At 41.5% G+C, this 20,043-nt stretch overlaps 1 protein-coding gene across 2 annotated transcripts in view; it reads left to right on the top strand.

Moving 5' to 3' along the window:
- The window catches only part of LOC115155455 (guanylate-binding protein 1), a 59,431-nt gene extending 43,869 nt beyond the window's left edge, over positions 1-15,562 (top strand). For both annotated transcript variants that reach the window (XM_029702079.1, XM_029702078.1), the window contains exons 3-10: positions 4,898-5,025; positions 5,184-5,293; positions 5,901-6,097; positions 9,456-9,698; positions 9,819-10,099; positions 11,442-11,654; positions 11,820-11,922; positions 13,857-15,562. In XM_029702079.1, coding sequence (XP_029557939.1) covers positions 4,898-5,025; positions 5,184-5,293; positions 5,901-6,097; positions 9,456-9,698; positions 9,819-10,099; positions 11,442-11,654; positions 11,820-11,922; positions 13,857-14,299 — 1,718 coding nt within the window. In that variant the 3' untranslated portion in view covers positions 14,300-15,562. The remainder of the gene's footprint in view (positions 1-4,897; positions 5,026-5,183; positions 5,294-5,900; positions 6,098-9,455; positions 9,699-9,818; positions 10,100-11,441; positions 11,655-11,819; positions 11,923-13,856) is intronic.
- Positions 15,563-20,043: the final 4,481 nt, after the last annotated feature.

Below are 20,043 nucleotides of genomic sequence, written 5' to 3'. Positions count from 1 at the left end.
ACCTGCTCCTTTTACTCTCTATTCCGGACGTCATAGATGACCAATTCTCATAGCTTTTAGCCGTACCCTCATACTTATTCTTCTCTGCTCCGCTGGGGATGTAGAGGTGAATCCAGGCCCTGCAGTGCCTGGCTCCACACCTACTCCCCAGGCGCTCTCTTTTGATGACTTCTGTAACCGTAATAGCCTTGGTTTCATGCATGTTAACATTAGAAGCCTCCTCTCTAAGTTTGTTTTATTCACTGCTTTAGCACACTCTGCCAACCCGGATGTCCTAGCTGTGTCTGAATCTTGGCTTAGGAAGTCCACCAAAAACTGTGAAATCTTCATCCCTAACTACAACGTTTTCAGACAAGATAGAACGACCAAAGGGGGCGGTGTTGCAATCTACTGCAGAGATAGCTTGCAGAGTTCTGTCCTGCTATCCAGGTCTGTACCCAAACAATTTGAACTTCTACTTTTAAAAATCCACCTCTCCAAAAACAAGTCTCTCACCGTTGCCGCCTGCTATAGACCCCCCTCGGCCCCTAGCTGTGCTCTGGACACCATATGTGAACTGATTGCCCCCCATCTATCTTCAGAGCTCGTGCTACTAGGCGACCTAAACTGGGACATGCTTAACACCCCAGCCATTCTACAATCCAAGCTTGATGCCCTCAATCTCACATAAATTATTAATGAACCCACCAGGTACAACCCCAAAGCCGCAAACACTGGCACCCTCATAGATATCATCCTAACCAATGTGCCCTCTAATTACACCTCTGCTGTTTTCAACCAAGATCTCAGCGATCACTGCCTCATTGCCTGCACCCGTAATGGGTCAGCGGTCAAACGACCTCCACTCATCACTGTCAAACGCTCCCTGAAACATTTCAACGAGCAAGCCTTTCTAATCGACCTGGCCCTGGTATCCTGGAAGGATATTGACCTCATCCCGTCAGTAGAGGATGCCTGGTTATTTTTTAAAAATGCCTTCCTCTCCATCTTAAATAAGCATGCCCCATTCAAGAAATTTAGAACCAGGAACAGATATAGCCCTTGGTTCTCCCCAGACCTGACTGCCCTTAACCAACACAAAAATATCCTGTGGCGTTCTGCATTAGCATCGAACTGCCCCTGCGATATGCAACTTTTTAGGGAAGTTAGAAACCAATACACACAGGCAGTTAGAAACGCCAAGGCTAGCTTTTTCAAACAGAAATTTGCTTCGTGCAACTCCAACTCTAAAAAGTTCTGGGACATTGTAAAGTCCATGGAGAATAAGAACACCTCCTCCCAACTGCCCACTGCACTGAGGATAGGAAACTCTGTCACCACCGATAAGCCCACTATAATTGAGAATTTCAATAAGCACTTTTCTACGGCTGGCCATGCTTTCCACCTAACTACCCCTACTGCATTCAACAGCACTGCACCCCCCACAGCTACTCGCCCAAGCCTCCCCCATTTCTCCTTCTATCAAATCCATTCAGCTGATGTTCTGAAAGAGCTGCAAAATCTGGACCCCTACAAATCAGCTGGGCTTGACAATCTGGACCCTTTCTTTCTAAAATTATCTGCCGAAATTATTGCAACCCCTATTACTAGCCTGTTCAACCTCTCTTTCGTGTCGTCTGAGATTCCCATAGATTGGAAAGCAGCTGCTGTCATCCCCCTCTTCAAAGGAGGTGACACTCTTGACCCAAATTGCTACAGACCTATATCCATCCTACCCTGCCTTTCTAAGGTCTTCGAAAGCCAAGTCAACAAACAGATTACCGATTATTTCGAATCCCATCGCACCCTCTCCGCTATGCAATCTGGTTTCAGAGCTGGTCATGGGTGCACCTCAGCCACGCTCAAGGTCCTAAACGACATCGTAACCGCCATCGATAAGAAACAATACTGTGCTGCCGTATTCATTGACCTGGCCAAAGCTTTTGACTCTGTTAATCACCATATCCTCATCGGCAGACTTAGTAGCCTTGGTTTCTCAAACGATTGCGTCGCCTGGTTCACCAACTACTTCTCTGACAGAGTTCAGTGTGTCAAATCGGAGGGCCTACTGTCTGGACCTCTGGCAGTCTCTATGGGGGTACCACAGGGTTCAATTCTTGGGCCAACTCTTTTCTCTGTATACATAAATGATGTCGCTCTTGCTGCTGGTGAATCTCTGATCCACCTCTACGCAGACGACACCATTCTGTATACTTCTGGCCCTTCTTTGGACACTGTTTTAACAACCCTCCAGACGAGCTTCAATGCCATTCAACTCTCCTTCCGTGGTCTCCAACTGCTCCTAAACACAAGTAAAACTAAATGCATGCTCTTCAACCGATCGCTGCCTGCACCTGCCCGCCCATCCAGCATAACTTCTCTGGATGGTTCTAACTTAGAATTTGTGGACAACTACAAATACCTAGGTGTCTGGTTAGACTGTAAACTCTCCTTCCAGACTCACATCAATCATCTCCAATCCAAAGTGAAATCTAGAATTGGCTTCCTATTTCGCAACAAAGCATCCTTCACTCATGCTGCCAAACATACCCTCGTAAAACTGACCATCCTACCAATCCTCGACTTCGGCGATGTCATTTACAAAATAGCCTCCAATACCCTACTCAACAAGCTGGATGCAGTCTATCACAGTGCCATCCGTTTTGTCACCAAAGCCCCATATACAACCCACCACTGCGACCTGTATGCTCTCGTTGGCTGGCCTTCACTTCATAATCGTCGCCAAACACATTGGCTCCAGGTCATCTACAAGACCCTGCTAGGTAAAGTCCCCCCTTATCTCCGCTCACTGGTCACCATAGCAGCACCCACCTGTAGCACGCGCTCCAGCAGGTATATCTCTCTGGTCACCCCTAAAGCCAACTCCTCCTTTGGTCGTCTCTCCTTCCAGTTCTCAGCTGCCAATGACTGGAAAGAACTACAAAAATCTCTAAAACTGGAAACACTTATCTCCCTCACTAGCTTTAAGCACCAGCTGTCAGAGCAGCTCACAGATCTCTGCACCTGTACATAGCACATCTTTAATTTAGCCCAAACTACTACCTCTTCCCCTACTGTATTTATTTATTTTATTTATTTTGCTCCTTTGCACCATATTATTTATATTTTAACTTTGAACTTTCTTCAAACTACAAATCTACCATTCCAGTGTTTTTCTTGCCATACTTTATTTACTTTGCCACCATGGCATTTTTTGCCTTTATCTCCCTTATCTCACATCATTTGCTCACATTGTATATAGTCTTATTTTTTTCTACTGCATCATTGATTGTATGTTGTTTTACTCCATGTGTAACTCGGTGTTTTTCTATGTTGTCGAACTGCTTTGCTTTATCTTGGCCAGGTCGCAATTGTAAATGAGAACTTGTTCTCAACTTGCCTACCTGGTTAAATAAAGGTGAAATAAATCAAATAAAATAAAATTAGCTATATAAAGTATATTAGCTATATAAAGTATAGTGTGTGTGTGTGTGTACATATATATATATTCCATGAAAATAATTTCCATACAGATCTAAAATTATCTTTCCCTTTACTTTGAGAAAGAAAAATAACAATAATAATAAAAATCACCATGGTCAACATCATAACCTGTCATCTCCATCTCCCTTAATTAACAAAATAAATGCTGCACTCTCAACCCCAAAGCGTATTTTCTAGATTCATGATAGGAACGTGAATTTAAAACATATTGTTTTATTGGAATTTGCAGCTGTTGTTGGTAAATAATGAAATCTGCTAGCTTCCAAAGTTACTTTATCAACTTTGAAACCCTTTTTAAAGAGATGTCAAACTGAAAAATGTTCTCCTGTCTCCTAATTTCTCCTGGTTAGTCTGTTGTCTGCAAAGGTTGTAATTAAAAATGTAAAGGGTTGGATTATTAAATAAGGAAGACACATCTCAGTTAAATGCCTTCAGTTGTACAACTGACTAGGTTGCATTTCAGATTGTTTTGTGCTTAATGGAAAGTAATGGTAAATAATGCATTGTGTCATTTTGGAGTCACTTTTATTGTAAATAAGAAAATAATATGTTTCTAAACACATCTACCTTAATGTGGATGCTACCATGATTACAGATAGTCCTGAATAAATCGTGAATAATGATGATTGCAAATATTCTACCGCCCCAAAAATGCTAACCTCCACTCTATTGTAATGGTGAGAAGTTAGCATGTCTTGGAGGTATGATATGAAATGCTAACCTCCCCTGTTATTGTAATGGTTAGAGGTTAGCATGTCTTGGGGGTATGAACTTCCTCACTCATCATTATTCACGATTCATTCAGGACTATGTGCAACCAAGGTAGCATCCACATTAATGTAAATGTGTTTACAAACATATACTATTCTGATTTACAACAAAAGTGACTCAAATATGACACAATACATTATTTAGCATTTACTTCTAAGTGAATTTGTCCCAATACTTTTTGTCCCATAAAATGGGGCATCTATCTTCCCCTCCCCCCTAACTTTGGTCAGCAGTAGTTCTGGTCCGCACTAACTAACTCTGGTCTAGGGCTTTGCTAGTAGCTAGCTAGTTGTGGTCCGCACTAACTAACTCTGGTCTAGGGCTTAGCTAGTAGCTAGCTAGTTCTGGTCCGCACTAACTAACTCTGGTCTAGGGCTTTGCTAGCTAGTTCTGGTCCACACTAACTAACTCTGGTCTAGGGCTTTGCTAGTAGCTAGCTAGTTCTGGTCCGCACTAACTAACTCTGGTCTAGGGCGTAGCTAGTAGCTAGCTAGTTCTGGTCCACACTAACTAACTGGTCTAGGGCTTTGCTAGTAGCTAGCTAGTTCTGGTCTGCGGTAGCTCTGGTCCAGCTCTGTAACAGTCTTATAGGCTTGTTTAATATTTAAACTGTAAATGTCCTCAATAATCTGTGTTCATTTAGGTTTTGCCCTTGGAGCCACCATCCAGTCCAAGACTAAGGGCATCTGGATGTGGTGTGTCCCTCATCCTGAAAAAACAGACCACACTCTGGTGCTGCTGGATACAGAGGGGCTGGGGGACGTGGAGAAGGTGGGAGGTCAAAGTTCAATCTCTTTACAATCCACATTAAATTTTCACATTCCTTCATTTACCAACAAAGCACAGTGAACACATATCTGCACGCTCATATTATAAATGAGATGATTACTTAGTCAGAGATCCAATACATGTTGTCATACTTATTTCAGGGGGATGCTAAGAATGATGCCTGGATCTTCTCCCTGGCCATTCTGTTAAGCAGTACTCTGGTCTACAACAGTCGAGGGACCATCGATAATGATGCTGTGGAGAAGCTTCAGTATCCTTTTGGGTCAACATTTGGCTCCATTCTGTGGCATCTTGTGGACATAATCTGTTGTGGTATTTGATATGATAGTTTGCTTGTTTGTTAGGCTTTTGACAGTCATCTCAGCCATATTATTGGTAGCCTAGCTAATTGTGATGGTCATTTTCATGAATTTGTATGTATATTTTTAACATTATTTAATTGTAGGCTAGACCTAATCATTGATATGGTAGAGAATTTAAATGTTCATAATTCGCCAACTAAATATGTTCCATTTAATTAAATATGCTATATGCAAGTTGCATATGTCGTGTTTATCAGTTCTACGCAGAATTTCTTTTCTCTGGAAACTGTAAAGAGCTTGAGAAATCACAGGATGCCGGTTCCCGTGATTGATTCTTAGCTTTATTGAACATGAAGAGCTGGTCTTGACTAAAAGCAATGTCTGTGACATTCAAACATATGACGTTACTGTGTCAGTTGAAATATAAACTGAAAATTATTTATTTTGTTTGGTTGTTTTTCACTTCCCTGAAATTCAAGCCCCTGTACTCAAACTGTGCATGACATTGACATGAGCTTTGGGAACTCCTGTATCAATCCTCAACCGGTCCTATAGATATGTGAACGAGCTGACAGAGAGGATCAAGGTGAAGTCTACCACTGACAATGAGGAGGAAGGAGAGGGCACCCAGTTTATGCAGTTCTTTCCTAATTTTGTGTGGACCGTCAGAGATTTCACTCTACAGCTCGAGATCGACGGTGGAGAAATCACTCCAGACCAGTACCTGGAGAATTCCCTGCAACTCAAGAAAGGTGATATTGATTATTATAAAACCAGGTAGTTTGAGACCTAGATGCTGATTGGCTCAAACAGCATTCCAGCTGTGTGTATATCAGACAATATACCACGGTATGATGCAAAGCGTAGCATTATGACTATAACTACTGTTCCCTGAAGGAGTACAACATACTATGGGGAGTCACACTCTCGCGACTTTGGTTGAAGGATCTACAATCACGCCTGACATGGCCAATGAAATCCTGGGACTTGGAGAGATTCTTCCACCACTCTTGACAATTGTGTGTCTGAACGTGGAGATGGGACACTTCATCTAACTCATATGTGGGAGACACAACACTTTTTACACCCGTGAACACTGGAATTCAGTTGAAAAACCTGTGTTCATGTGCCAAGGTTTGTCTAAAGCCTGGTCCTCTCTGGGTACACAGGCTCTGGCGATCAGTGACGAGCATCACTTGGTTTAGGTGGTAAGATGCGTTCCGGCAACCGGCTGGCACCCAGCGCTGGAACGCATGCTTTACAAATAGACCTAGGGAAAAAGCCTTATCATGGAGGTTACCCTACTGACCAGTCATAGGTACTGGCGACAAAATACCTTGTAACATAGCTGGGAATGGGACAGAAAGCTATTGTAACAGACCAGGGCGAATCGTAATTGAATCTAATTCCCAGGAATGCAAAGTGTTGAGCTGGAGACAGACAGCTCATTTGGGGGCTCATATGAACCACAGAGACTTTGTGTGGGATAATAGTGTCCAACCCTGCTCGTTCCCTCAACTCCGCTACCAACAACTAATCCCCTATAGAGACCATAACCTGTATCACTAGACACCAGAGGCCAGTGATCTACAGGCAGGGATCAGCAATGAATCTCAGTAATGAGCAACCTATGTGGGAGGGGCACCCCCTTGTGGACAAAGACCCAACTTCTCACTCTCACCCTGGAGAGATTGATTTAGCCCCTGAACCCCATTGAGACTGTGGAACGTGGGGTAACAAAGGGGGGAACATTAAACATAGACAAGCTTCCAACATACGTAGTGTTTCCATGAAACTGTATAACCTGCGTGGAGCAAAAAGGGCTCTGGCAAGGTAGGCTAGCTAGCATCTTTGACCGAAGTATCTATTTAGAATAACCAAGCACCTTTACGCTATGTATTCTTAACAAGAGAGCTACCCCAGCAACTCCACCGTGGGCAGGTAGGAATAGCTAGTTATATGCAGTGCTTGTTTAGCATGCCCAGTCTCGAAAGTCCAAGTAGGAAACGGTTTACTGGGGTGGGACCGGACCGTTCATCAACATGTCTGGGAAGAGAGGCAAACGGTGCTTGACCGAGGCAGACACAGGCAGCAGGGGGTACCCACAAAATCTGGCCGCCCTCTCTGACGACAGAGCGCACAGGAGCCCTGCTGGGGGCTCGGGTAGGGACTCCCTTTGAGTCCCACAATCACACCGGCGTGATTTATTACCTACAACCCCTTTTAAACATTGTGTGTTGAGCTACATATGTATTTTTTTGCATCGGATTCGTCTATTCCTTCTGTATCCGCAGATACCAACCATTAACCTGTGTGGGGGCTGAGATAGAGTGGAGTTTGTGTGACAAGGGCGGATCCCGAAAACAGTTCTCACAAAAAACGTCTGTAATGTCCGAACAGTTTGAGCTACAGACTATTATGACCCCAATATGAAAAGCTGAGACACTCACAAACACACACATGTAAGCTACACAAGAGTCGTTAGAAGCTAAAGGGTTCTTCTACATAGAAGATCATAAGAAATCCCAGGACATAGTGTCTATAATACTGTATGGGGTTCTTCTACATAGAAGATCATAGGAAATCACAGGTCATAGTGTCTATAATACTGTAAGGGGTTCTTCTACATAGATGATCATAGTAAATCCCAGGACATAATGTCTATAATACCGTAATAGGATCACATAGTTGCTGTCACAAACTCCAAACTCCACACAGTTATCACTGGGTAGTTGGATATTCATTTCCCACTAAGCAAACAATTTCTGGACTTACAGCATTTTTATAAATTCATTTTAATTAGGTTTCTGTTAAGGCGGACTGTGTTTTTTATTTTTTTACATTTGCAATAAAACTCACAAATGCAACACTTTATGTCAAATTGTTGTTCTACGTGTAGACCTTGTTGTCCTGAAAAGAGCATGGTAAAACACTTCAATGTGAGGTTACATATAAGAGCCAGCAGATGAATGAAACAGCGGCGGTCGGTGACGTTTAAGATGAGGGAGGATTATCTTTTTTTTCATGAACATGGCCTTATTTCTATTACAGCGTATTGGATGACTGTCATTAATATTCCATTCACCCAGTTTAATTACTTCTTCGGGATCGGTGTCCCTTCCATGGGACGGTTGAGCTAACGTAGGCTAATACGATTAGCATGAGGTTGTAAGTAACAAGAACATTTCCCAGGAGACATATCTCATATTGGCAGAAAGCTTAAGAAATGTTTTTCAACAGAATCGGCAGAATTAATACACCCCTGATCACACGCAAACACAGTTCACTTTCATCGCAGCCACATACAAACAGCATGATCATTTTGCTCATATATATATATATATATATATATATATATATATATAATTCCTTCTCACGTCTACACTCTCTCCTCCTCTCACCTTTTCCCTTCACTTGTAGACTTCAGTGCACAACACATCAGCTGTCTGTGACCAGACAAAAAAAAATCCAAGCCAAACCTTCATATCATAACCGCTAACTACTACACTTAGTCTACATCATTGTCACCATATTAGCTAACGTCATAGTCAACATAGCTAATAGAAGTAAGGTGTTTCCAAACCCGCTACATTCCTACAGTAACGTTACAGTTAACAGTCAGCAAGCAGTTTAGCAGTTAAACCGGCGGGCCCCAGTGGCAATAAATTAGTAAAACCAAAATCTTACCTTGGAAAAGTTCCAGTGTTGGATAGACATTCAGCTAGGTACCATAGCATCCCTCTTTGTTTTAGCCGGCTGTTTGAGTAGGCTAAACTAACTAGCTGCATTCACAAGCTAAGTGGATAAAATACAACAAAATAAACACTATCGCTTCTCCTTCATTTTTAAAGAGATTAATTTGTTAACTGTTAAACTATTGGCTTTCTCTTTGAGTCAATTACTCACCACACTTCATGCACTGCAGCGCTAGCTAGCTGTAGCTTATGCTTTCAGTACTAGATTCATTCTCTGATCCTTTGATTCGGTTGACAACATGACAGTTCATGCTGTAAGAGCTCTGATAGGTTGGAGGAGAAAGGAGATTTTATTTGGACGTACCCAAGATCTGCTTGTACTATAAAATCCAGTAATGCCAATGTTATCTTTCAGGTTATGGTAAAAAGATCAATGACTACAACGTTCCGCGAGAGTGCATCCGGAACTTCTTCCCCTCACGCAAGTGTTTTGTGTTCCCCTCCCCTACAACTCCTGATAACATGCACCGACTGGACTCCATGGACGAGGCTGAGCTTTCTGAAAGTTTCAGAGAGGTCGTAGATACTTTCTGCCGCTTCATTTACCAGGAAAGCCGTATGAAGACTGTTATAGGGGGACACACATTGACCGGAGAGAGTGAGTCAGACATCTACCTACAGTACAGTATGTGAAAATGGATACACATATTGATTCTGAATTGTATTGTGCCACTAAATTCAAACATTCAAATTTTTCCTCCGACCTGTCTGATTGCAGTGCTGGGGCACTTGGTCACCACCTATGTGGAGACCATAGCCAAAGGCAATGTGCCCTGTCTGGAGAATGCTGTGTTGGCCATGGCTAAAATTGAGAACCAGGCTGCTGTGGATGAGGGCCTGGCGGTGTACCAGAAGGGAATGGAGGATGTGAAGGCCTTATTCCCGGTGGACATCAATCAGCTGTCAGAGAACCACCTTCGCTCAGAGACCGAGGCCACACAGACGTTCATGAAGCGATCTTTCAAAGACGAAAATGAGGAGTTCTTGAAAGCTCTGGTGGTAAGAGTCATCATTTGAAATCTGTGCCTGGTTCTAACACAATGCATTTTTAGCATCATCAAGGCAATTCAATAGAACAAATGATTGATTAGCTGATGCAACAAAATGATAATCATCAGTGACAGTAACACCAGTAGGATCCAAGGACACCAGGTGGAATTGGTGTTCCTCAATCAATTAATCAATTAACTTCTAGAGACAAAAGAACACTACTGTGAAAATCAGTGCTCAGATTAGATTTTTAATCTTGGATTAAAAAGAACACAATATTGAATAAAAGCCTAATATAGATATGGAGCCAATATGTAACCCTTAATCACTATTGGCATACCGGGGTTCACATGTCTGAAGCTAGTTTCAGTTCATACCAGGGTTCACATGTCTGAAGCTAGTGTCAGTTCATACCAGGGTTCACATGTCTGAAGCTAGTGACAGGTCATACCAGGGTCCACATGTCTGAAGCTAGTATCAGCTCATACCAGGGTTCACATTTCTGAAGCTAGTATCAGCTCATACCAAGGTTCACATGTCTGAAGCTAGTATCAGCTCATACCGGGGTTCACATGTCTGAAGCTAGTATCAGCTCATACCAGGGTTCACATGTCTGAAGCTAGTATCAGCTCATACCAGGGTTCACATGTCTGAAGCTAGTATCAGTTCATACCAGGGTTCAGATGTCTGAAGCTTGTATCAGCTCATACCAGGGTTCACATGTCTGAAGCTAGTATCAGTTCATACCAGGGTTCACATGTCTGAAGCTAGTGTCAGTTCATACCAGGGTTCACATGTCTGAAGCTAGTATCAGGTCATACCGGGGTTCACATGTCTGAAGCTAGTGTCAGTTCATACCGGGGTTCACATGTCTGAAGCTAGTATCAGTTCATACCGGGGTTCACATGTCTGAAGCTAGTATCAGTTCATTCCAGGGTTCACATGTCTGAAGCTAGTATCAGTTCATACCAGGGTTCACATGTCTGAAGCTAGTGTCAGTTCATACCGGGGTTCACATGTCTGAAGCTAGTGTCAGTTCATACCGGGGTTCACATGTCTGAAGCTAGTGTCATTTCATACCAGGGTTCACATGTCTGAAGCTGGTGTCAGCTGAAGGTCAACCTGACCTTGTACTCTATAAAATGTTGCTTCTTAGAGAACATTCTGATCTACAATGTGTTATTGTATCTAGGTGGACTTATAGCTGCTGTGTTTCTCATATGGTGTATACTGTATTCTCCAATGTTAGCATGCTGCAATAAACCTTTTCTAGAACTGTCTTTCTATAATTGTCTGATCTTTTATCTTATTCTACACACCTGATTCTGAAAATTGCCAATAAATCTTTCAGGAGGCCATTGGTAACCACTCCGCCGACCTTTTCAAACAAAACAAGGATGCCTCAGAGAATAAGTGCAAGGCCCTTCTGGAGAATCTGTCTGCTCAGATGGATCAGGGGATGAAGGAGGGGACGTACGCCACACCAGGAGGCTATGAGCTTTACTGCAATCACCATGACAACATAGTGGCACAGTACCGGGCTGAGCCCAACAAAGGAGTCAGAGTAAGAGCTAGATTCCAAACAACATCAACAACGTTATGTATTAGAGAATCAAAACATCCATCATTAGTTTGTATTGAACAATTAAACATTTCAACTAATTTCAGTCATATGGTTACGGTTTGAATCAAAATCAATGCAAATATCTAAAAGGCATGTTTTCTGCAGGCTGAGGAGGTTCTGGAGCAGTTCCTGAAGGGAAAGAGTGCAGAGTCCAACTCCATCCTGCAAGCTGACAAAAAACTGACGGAAAATGAGAAAAAAATCCAAGGTAAGCCACACCTCAATCTTTTTTTTTCTTCCAATTATAAAATTATAAAATCTACTGTGGTAGGCTAACATTCGGAAGATGCAAATAAGACCAGTGGCCCTGCCGTAATGACAGGCCCCGCCCAAAATGACAACTTCTAAATATTATGGAGTAAAAATAACCAAATATATCCAAATTGGATTGTATTATTGGTTGCCATCAGAACATGTAAATGGCAGATTTGACAAATAAGCATTTAGTTAGTATTTACTATTTTGAAAGAAGAATTAAAATCAAAGCAAATCAGATTTTATTTACAGAGCCTTCAGAATGTATTCACACTCCTTGACTTTTTCCACATTTTGCTGTGTTTCAGCCTGAATTTAAAATGGATTAAATTCAGATGTTTTGTCACTGGCCTACACACAATGTCAAAGTTGAATTATGGTTTTAACATCGGTCACGAATTAATTAAACATTACAAGCTGAAATGTCTTGAGTCAGTAAGTATTCAACCCTTTTGTTATGGCAAGTCTAAATAATAGTGTTTAGCTCAATTTTTGAACGATTACCTCATCTCTGTACCCCACACATACAATTATTATCTGTAAGGTCCCTCAGTCGAGCAGTGAAATTCAAACACAGATTGAACCACAAAGACCAGGGAGATTTTCCAATGCCTCGCAAAGAACGGCACCTATTGGTAGATAAAATAATAAAAATAAAAATAAAATAAATAAAATTAAAATAATAAATGCAGAAATGGAATATCCCTATGCCCATGGTAAAGTTATTAATTACACTTTGGATGGTGTATCAATTCAGCCAGTCTTTACAACGATACAGGCGTCCTTCCTAACTCAGTTGCCGGAGAGGAAGGACACCGGTCAGGGATTTCATCATGAGGCTTAAGGTGACTTTAAAACAGTTACAGGGTTTAATGGCTGTGATGGGAGAAAACTGAGGATGGATCAACAACATTGTAGTTACTCCACAATACTAACCTAATTGAAAGAGTAAAAAGAAGGAAGCCTGAACAAAATACAAATATTCCAAAACATAAATCCTGTATGCAACAAGGCACTAAAGTAATACTGCAAAAAATGTGGCAAAGCAACAACAAGGGGTATGAATACTTTCTGAAGGTACTGTATAGCAATCTGGTGCTCAACTAACTGTCCCCATAGGGATATCCAAAGTCAACCCAAATTGAACATTATGACCGGGTCTCATGCAGCTGCACTCTGAATTGATGATTAACTGATTGCTGCCAGCTGTGGGTAGGATTGAAACAAACCCAACCTTAATTTACGTTGCTATGCAGTCACGTCCACAAGTCTCACAAAAATCTGTTTGGGGTGACACTGACTATGTCAAATTATCCTATTTACAATTTGTATAATTTAGCATTTTTTGTTTTAAAATCAAATTGAGATGTTTTTCCTTTTTCCCACCAATTTCATGATATCCAATTGATATCCAATATTGTCCCATCGCTGCAACTCCCATATGGACTCGGGAGAGGCGAAGGTCGAGAGCCAAGTGTCCTTCGAAACATCCGCACTGCTTCTTGACACACTGCTTTCTTAACCCGGATCCAGCCACACCAATGTGTCTGAGAAAACACAGTACAACTGGTGACCGAAGTCAGCGTGCATGAGAAGAACGATTTGCGGGATGTCTGACAAACAGCGCAGTAGCTCTGCCCCTTTCCATCTTCTGTTGCGGATCGGCGACATAGGTGGATGTGGTGGATTGAGATGTAGCCCAATGCAAAAATACATATCTCTAGCTATAACTGCCAGATTTTGATAGGTATTTTTGTTATTATGTTACTTAGATTGAAGCACCGTTGCGCCAATAGACTCTAGAGGGTTTTAATGTGTATGAATCTGTATGAGAAAATGAGTTATCCAGTTTTCCTACTTATTTATCTCTCTCCTTGGCTCTTCCAGCTGAGAAGATGAAAACAGCTGAGCTGGAGCAGGAGAAGGAAGCATCCAAGGAGAAACAGGCAGAGATGGAGCGCACCATTGAGAACATTAGCAGGGGCCAGGAGAAGTACTTGAGGGAGATGGAAGAGAAGATGGAGGAAGAGAGGAAGCAACAGCAGCAGGAGTTCAACAGGACCCTGGACCGCAGGATGCAGGAGCAGAAATATCTCCTGGAGATGGGCCATAAGGAGAAGGCTGAGCTAATGAGGCAAGAGATCGAGGAGATAAAGAAGAATAATCAACTGGAAAGGGACGCCAATACCCAGAATCAGAAGGCTCTGCTGGATGGCTACAAGCAGCAGGCTGAGGAACAGAACAAAAAGATGGAAGCGTTAATGGTGGCGCTCAACAATAAATCACAGGCCCCCGTACATGTTGTTGAACGAGGCTGTATGGTAATGTGATCCACTCCACTCCACTTTGAATGCCTGACTATGAAAAGCCAACTGATATTGAATCTTGAAGCGTTGAAGTGTTTGTCCTCTACAGCCATCGCTGTTTTATCTCTCTCTGCTGGTTATCTATGAAAGTTTGAACGTCTTGAAAGTATATCTGCCGTTCATGGCCGCATGAGCCTGGTTCCTCTCTAGGTTTCTTCCTAGGTTCCTGCCTTCTAGGGAGTTTTTCCTAGCCACTGTGCTTCTGCCTCTACATTGTTTGCTCTTTGGGGTTTTAGGCTGGGTATCTGTAAATCACTTTGAGACAACTGTTGATGTAAAAAGGGCTTTATAAAATAAATGTGATTGATTGACCTTTTGTGAACCTTAAATCTTAGTTTAAGATGTCGCAGGCCCTGCAATCAAATGTGTGCTTTATGTCACCTGGGGCCACATGGCAAATGGCCCAAAACACAAAGATTCTTGTAGGGGCCAGTCCTCCCTTCCTCTGTCAAGAGGACAAAATGTCTCTCTGTTACAGTACCCAGATGAATGACTATTGAAATGTGTGTTACAGTAATATCCATGTTTGGTATCTACAGTATCTGAAACGTGTCCTCGGAGGAGAACTTGGATGCCATTCACATGGATCTATGATCTCTGTATGCTTTTTTTTTTATCCAGATGCCCAGATATTAATAAGCTGGGACCCGATCAATGTGGGCACCATCCAAGGTCCAAATAACTAAATCATCAGACGTTTTTAAGTGTTTTGGAAAACAACATACTGTACACTTGGTTTTATCTGCATTAAGTACCAATTTAAGTTCAACAAAGATTTTCTGGAAAGCAACAAATGCAGACTGTAGCTCTTGTTGGAATTGGCTAAACTTTGAACGTTGAGATATTTAATGAATGATAGAAAATGAAAGAGAGTGGGTTATGTTAGAAGTTAATGGTTCTCAGAAGAAAGAAGAAGGCTTTGGAATGTGTTTGATGGAGGAGAGGAGAGTGATGTGTTGATACAGGGGAGACAGATGGACATCTGTGTATTAGATGAAAGAGGGGTTGAGGTCAGGAGGTGAGGACAGATTCTCTTAAGAGAGTAATAAATGTTCGGAATCATGTTACCCTCTTTATTAGCTTCCTGTAGAGCCATAACATGTAAGGATTGGAGAGAAAGGGGAGTGTCTTAAGTAGGATGAATATAAACAGTGAAGTCTGAAGTCTTTTGCTGTCTGTTTTCAGCTGTACAGAACCTTTGGGAAGAATAAACTGGGTTAAAGCTTCTCTAGTGTCCGTGGGTTATTTACTCTGAAAAATAAGAACCCAACACTCTGAAACAGCTTGGTCATCCGTGGGGGAAATAGCATACACAACAGTGTCATCAGCATACAAGTACAGGTACATTTTTTTATTAGATAAACCAATATTGTTCATGTAAATAATGAAAATAACCGGATCAACATTTTACATTTTAGTCATTTAGCAGACGGTCTTATCCAGAGCGACTTACAGTAGAATGAATACATACATTTCCTTTTTTTTTTCTTTCTTGTGGGACACCCTGTGTTGTGTCCAGAAAACCTGATTTAACACCATCAGTAAATACACATTGCATTCCGTCCGTTAAATAATTTTAACACCAGCTACAAGGCCTCTGAATGAGTAATCTATAGTGTCAAAAGCCTTAGAGACTTCAATGAAAAGGGCTGCACAGTGTTTCTTCTTATCAATACAAGTAATAACATCATTTCAAACCAGAGAAGAAGCAGAGATGGTGCTATGACCTGGTCAGCCTCCTATGTTGACATGTAAAAAACATCTTCACAAAATACCATACTTTAGAAACAAAATGAATGTAATTAATACAATTCAATTCTAAAGAATAGAATCAAGACTTACGCTGTTCAATTATATTACACAGCCTTTATAATATATATCATAATGTAGCCTTATAATAGCTGAATATAGGGAGAAACCATGCCAATCTATAGGCCCTGCCTTCAACACTGTTAAATTATATTACACAGCCTTTATAATATATATCATAATGTTGCCTTATAACAGCTGAATATAGGGAGAAACCATGCCAATCTATAGGCCCTGCATGACCCCAATGCATTAAAAACGACACAATGTCGGGATAGTAGAAATTCTGTTGGGGACAGTATATTTTTAGCCAACAGGCCTGGTCGGGCCAGTGAGAAAAAAAGTTTACGTTGGACCCTGTCAAAGCCAATGAATAGGACCCAGAGTTTTACCTGACCAGGACATGAGAGCAGGAAAAACTCCAGGCCACAGAAAATACATTTTTCCCACACCACTTTTGAAACTGTGGTGGCATCTCTGGGAAGGAGGTTTGTCAAGCGTAGTCGATCGGAAGCCAGCACTCATGCAGGATTTGATTCTGGGTTCCCCAGACTAATGAAGAATTTTCCAACAGTACCTATAGAGGCCATGTCATCTCACCAGCGTTCAAGGTTACTTTCATTGTGTGACACATTTGTATGCGAGACAGCATAGATTAAGTAGTAAATTTGGAGCAAGAAGTCAGAAGAGTTAATTTACTTCAGAGTTAGTTTATTATAGCGTCCATCAATCCATTATAGTGCCTAGTAGTGTAGGAAAATCCAGACACACTATTTTTTAAGTTAAACTTTATTGCAATGTGCATTGTCACATTCACATACAGCACATCCATATTGAAGGCACATTCATCCTTGCACAACAGAATGGAGGCATCCAAACCCGTTTCTCAAGAAAAGACTAAACAAAGATTCCAGCAAATCATCTGACAGACAAAAAAATACTATCAAAAATTATCTCTGTATAGTTTTAAACAATTTACTGTACAACAAAATAATAACAATACTGGTCATGTCTTCCCAGAGGAATGGGAATATTTAGATTCACATTGTTTTAAGAAAATGTATAGTGCCTTCAAAAAGTATTCAGACCCCTTGACTTTTTCCACATTTTGTTAGAGCCTTATTCTAAAATGGATTACATTTTTTTTCAACCCTCTCTGTAAACTAGAGAGAGATCGTTAATGAAAACCTGCTCCAGAGCGCTCAGGACCTCAGACTGGGGCGAAGATTCACCTTCTAACAGGACAATGACCCTAAGCACACAGCCAAGACAAGAGTGGCTTCGGGACAAGTCTCGGAATGTCCTTGAGCGGCCCTACCAGAGCCCGGACTTGAACCCGATCTAACATCTCTGGAGAGACCTGAAAATAGCTGTGCAGCAACGCTCACCATCCAACCTGACAGAGCTTGAGAGGATCTGCAGAGAAGAATGGGAGAAACTCTCCAAATACAGGTGTGCCAAGCTTGTAGCGTCATACCCAAGAAGACTCAATGCTGTAATCACTGCCAAAAGGTGCTTCAACAAAGTACTGAGTAATGGGTCTGAATACTTATGTAAATGTGATATCATTTTTTTTATTTTTATTAATGAGCAAAAATATTTAAAAAACAGTTTTTGCTTTGTCATTTTGCTTTGTGAATTTAATCAATTTTAGAATAAGGCTGTAATGTAACAAAATGTGGAAAAAGTCAAGGGGTCTGAATACTTTCCAAAAGCACTATTATGATAATCATACATGCCAAGGTCCTTATCTGTATCATTGTCTGGGATATGAAACACATTGAACAGGTTAATTTACTCTTACAACAGCTTAGAATTAAATGTTAAAGGTTGACATTTCTCAGTAATTAATAAGCAACTGACCAGCTTGTACTGAACAGTCAATTGAACAAAAACATAAACGCAACATGTAAAAATGTCAAAGATTTTACTGAGTTACAGTTCATATAAGGAAATCATTCAATTTAAATAAATTCATTAGGCCCTTGTCTCTGTTTAGTTAGGTCGGGGTGTGACAGGTGGGTGGGCATTCTATGTTTTGTTTTTCTATGTCTTGGCCGGGTATGGTTTCCAATCAGAGGCAGCTTTCAGTCGTTGTCTCTGATTGGAAGCCATACTTAGGCAGCCTGTTTTTCCCTTTGTTTTTTGTGGGTAGTTATTTTTTTTTTAGTTTGTCTAACCTGACAGAACTGTTGGTAAAATAAAAGGTAAAATAAAAAATAAACAGATCACAGTATCAGTATCAGTATCTGGTTTGACCATAATTTGCCTCATGCAGCGGGACACATCTTGTTCCCATAGAGTTGATCAGGGTGTTGATTGTGGACTGTGTGATGTTGTCCCTCTCCTCTTCAATTGCTGTGTGAAGTTGATGGATATATGGGGGAAATGGAACACGCTGTCGTACATGTCGATCCAAAGCATCCCAAATATTCTCTATGGGTGACATGTCTGGTGAGTATGGAGGAACTGGGACATTTTCAGCTTCCATGAACTGTCTACAGATCCATGGGGCTGTGCATTATCATGCTGAAACATGAAGTGATGGCGGTGGATGAATGTCAAGACAATGGGCCTCAGGATCTCAACACGTTATATCTGTGCCTTTAAATTGCCATCGATACAATGCAATTGTGTTTGTTGTCTGTAGCTTATTCCTGCCAATTCCATAACCCACCACCACGGGGCACTCTGTTCACAACATTGACATCAGCACACTGCTCATCCACACAATGCCATACACGTGCTCTGCGGCTGTGTGGCCGGTTGGACGTACTGCCAAATTCTCTAAAACAATGTTGGAGGCGGCTTATGGAGAGAAAATAACATTACATTCTCTGGCAACAGCTCTGGTGGACATTCCTGCAGTCAGCATGCCAACTGCATGCTCCCTCAAAACTTCATACATCTGTTGCCTTGTGTTGTGTGACAAAGCTGCACATTTTAGAGTGGCCTTTTATTTTCCCCCAGCACAAGGTGCACCTGTGTAATGATCATGCTGTTTAAACAGCTTCTTGATATGCCACACCTGTCAGGTGGATGGATTATCTTGGCAATGGAGAAATGCTCACTAACAGGGATGTAAACAAATTAGCGCTCTACATTTGGGAGAAATACGTTTTTTGTGCATATGGAACATTTCTGGGATCTTTCATTTCAGCTCATGAAACAATGGGACCAACACTTTACATGTTGTATTTATATTTTTGTTCAGTGTAGTTTCCTGTATCACTATATTCTGTCTTTCCTTTATATTGATCCCCTTTCATCTCAATACCTCACAAAGCATTACCATTATTACATTATTACATTATTTCCCTTTATTAACCAGCAGAGCATGGTACCTATACCATGCACTCAGACACAAATCAATCATTCTGAAGGGCTGTAAGGACCTGCAATGCTTTTCATAGATTTTCCTTGAAGTGGACCTACTGAGTATACAAAACATTAGGAACACCTTCCTAATAATGAGGTGCACCCTCTTTTCCCCTCAAAACAGCCTCAATTCGTCAGGGTATGGACTCCACAAGGTGTTGAAAGCGTTACACAGGGATGCTGGCCCATGATGAGTCCAATGCTTCCCACAGTTGTGTCAAGATGGCTGGATGTCCTTTGGGTGGTGGACCATTCTTGATACACATAGGAAACTGTTGTGTGTGAAAAACACAACGGCGTTGCAGTTCTTGAAACACTTCAACTGGTGCGCCTGGCATCTACTACTATACCCCGTTCAAATGCCTTTCCCATTCAGCCTCTGCATGGCACACATACACAATCCATGTCTCAATTATCTCAAGGCTTAAAAATCCTTCTTTAACACTGTCTCCTCCCATTCATCTACACTGTGGATTTAACAAGTGGCACTAATTGTTTTACTTATTTTGTACATAATGTTA

Source organism: Salmo trutta, chromosome 20 (genome assembly GCF_901001165.1).
Source record: "Salmo trutta chromosome 20, fSalTru1.1, whole genome shotgun sequence".
Classification (NCBI taxonomy): Eukaryota; Metazoa; Chordata; class Actinopteri; order Salmoniformes; family Salmonidae; genus Salmo; species Salmo trutta.
The sequence above is the reverse complement of the archived record's forward strand: the minus strand, read 5'-3'. Positions and strand labels throughout refer to the sequence as shown.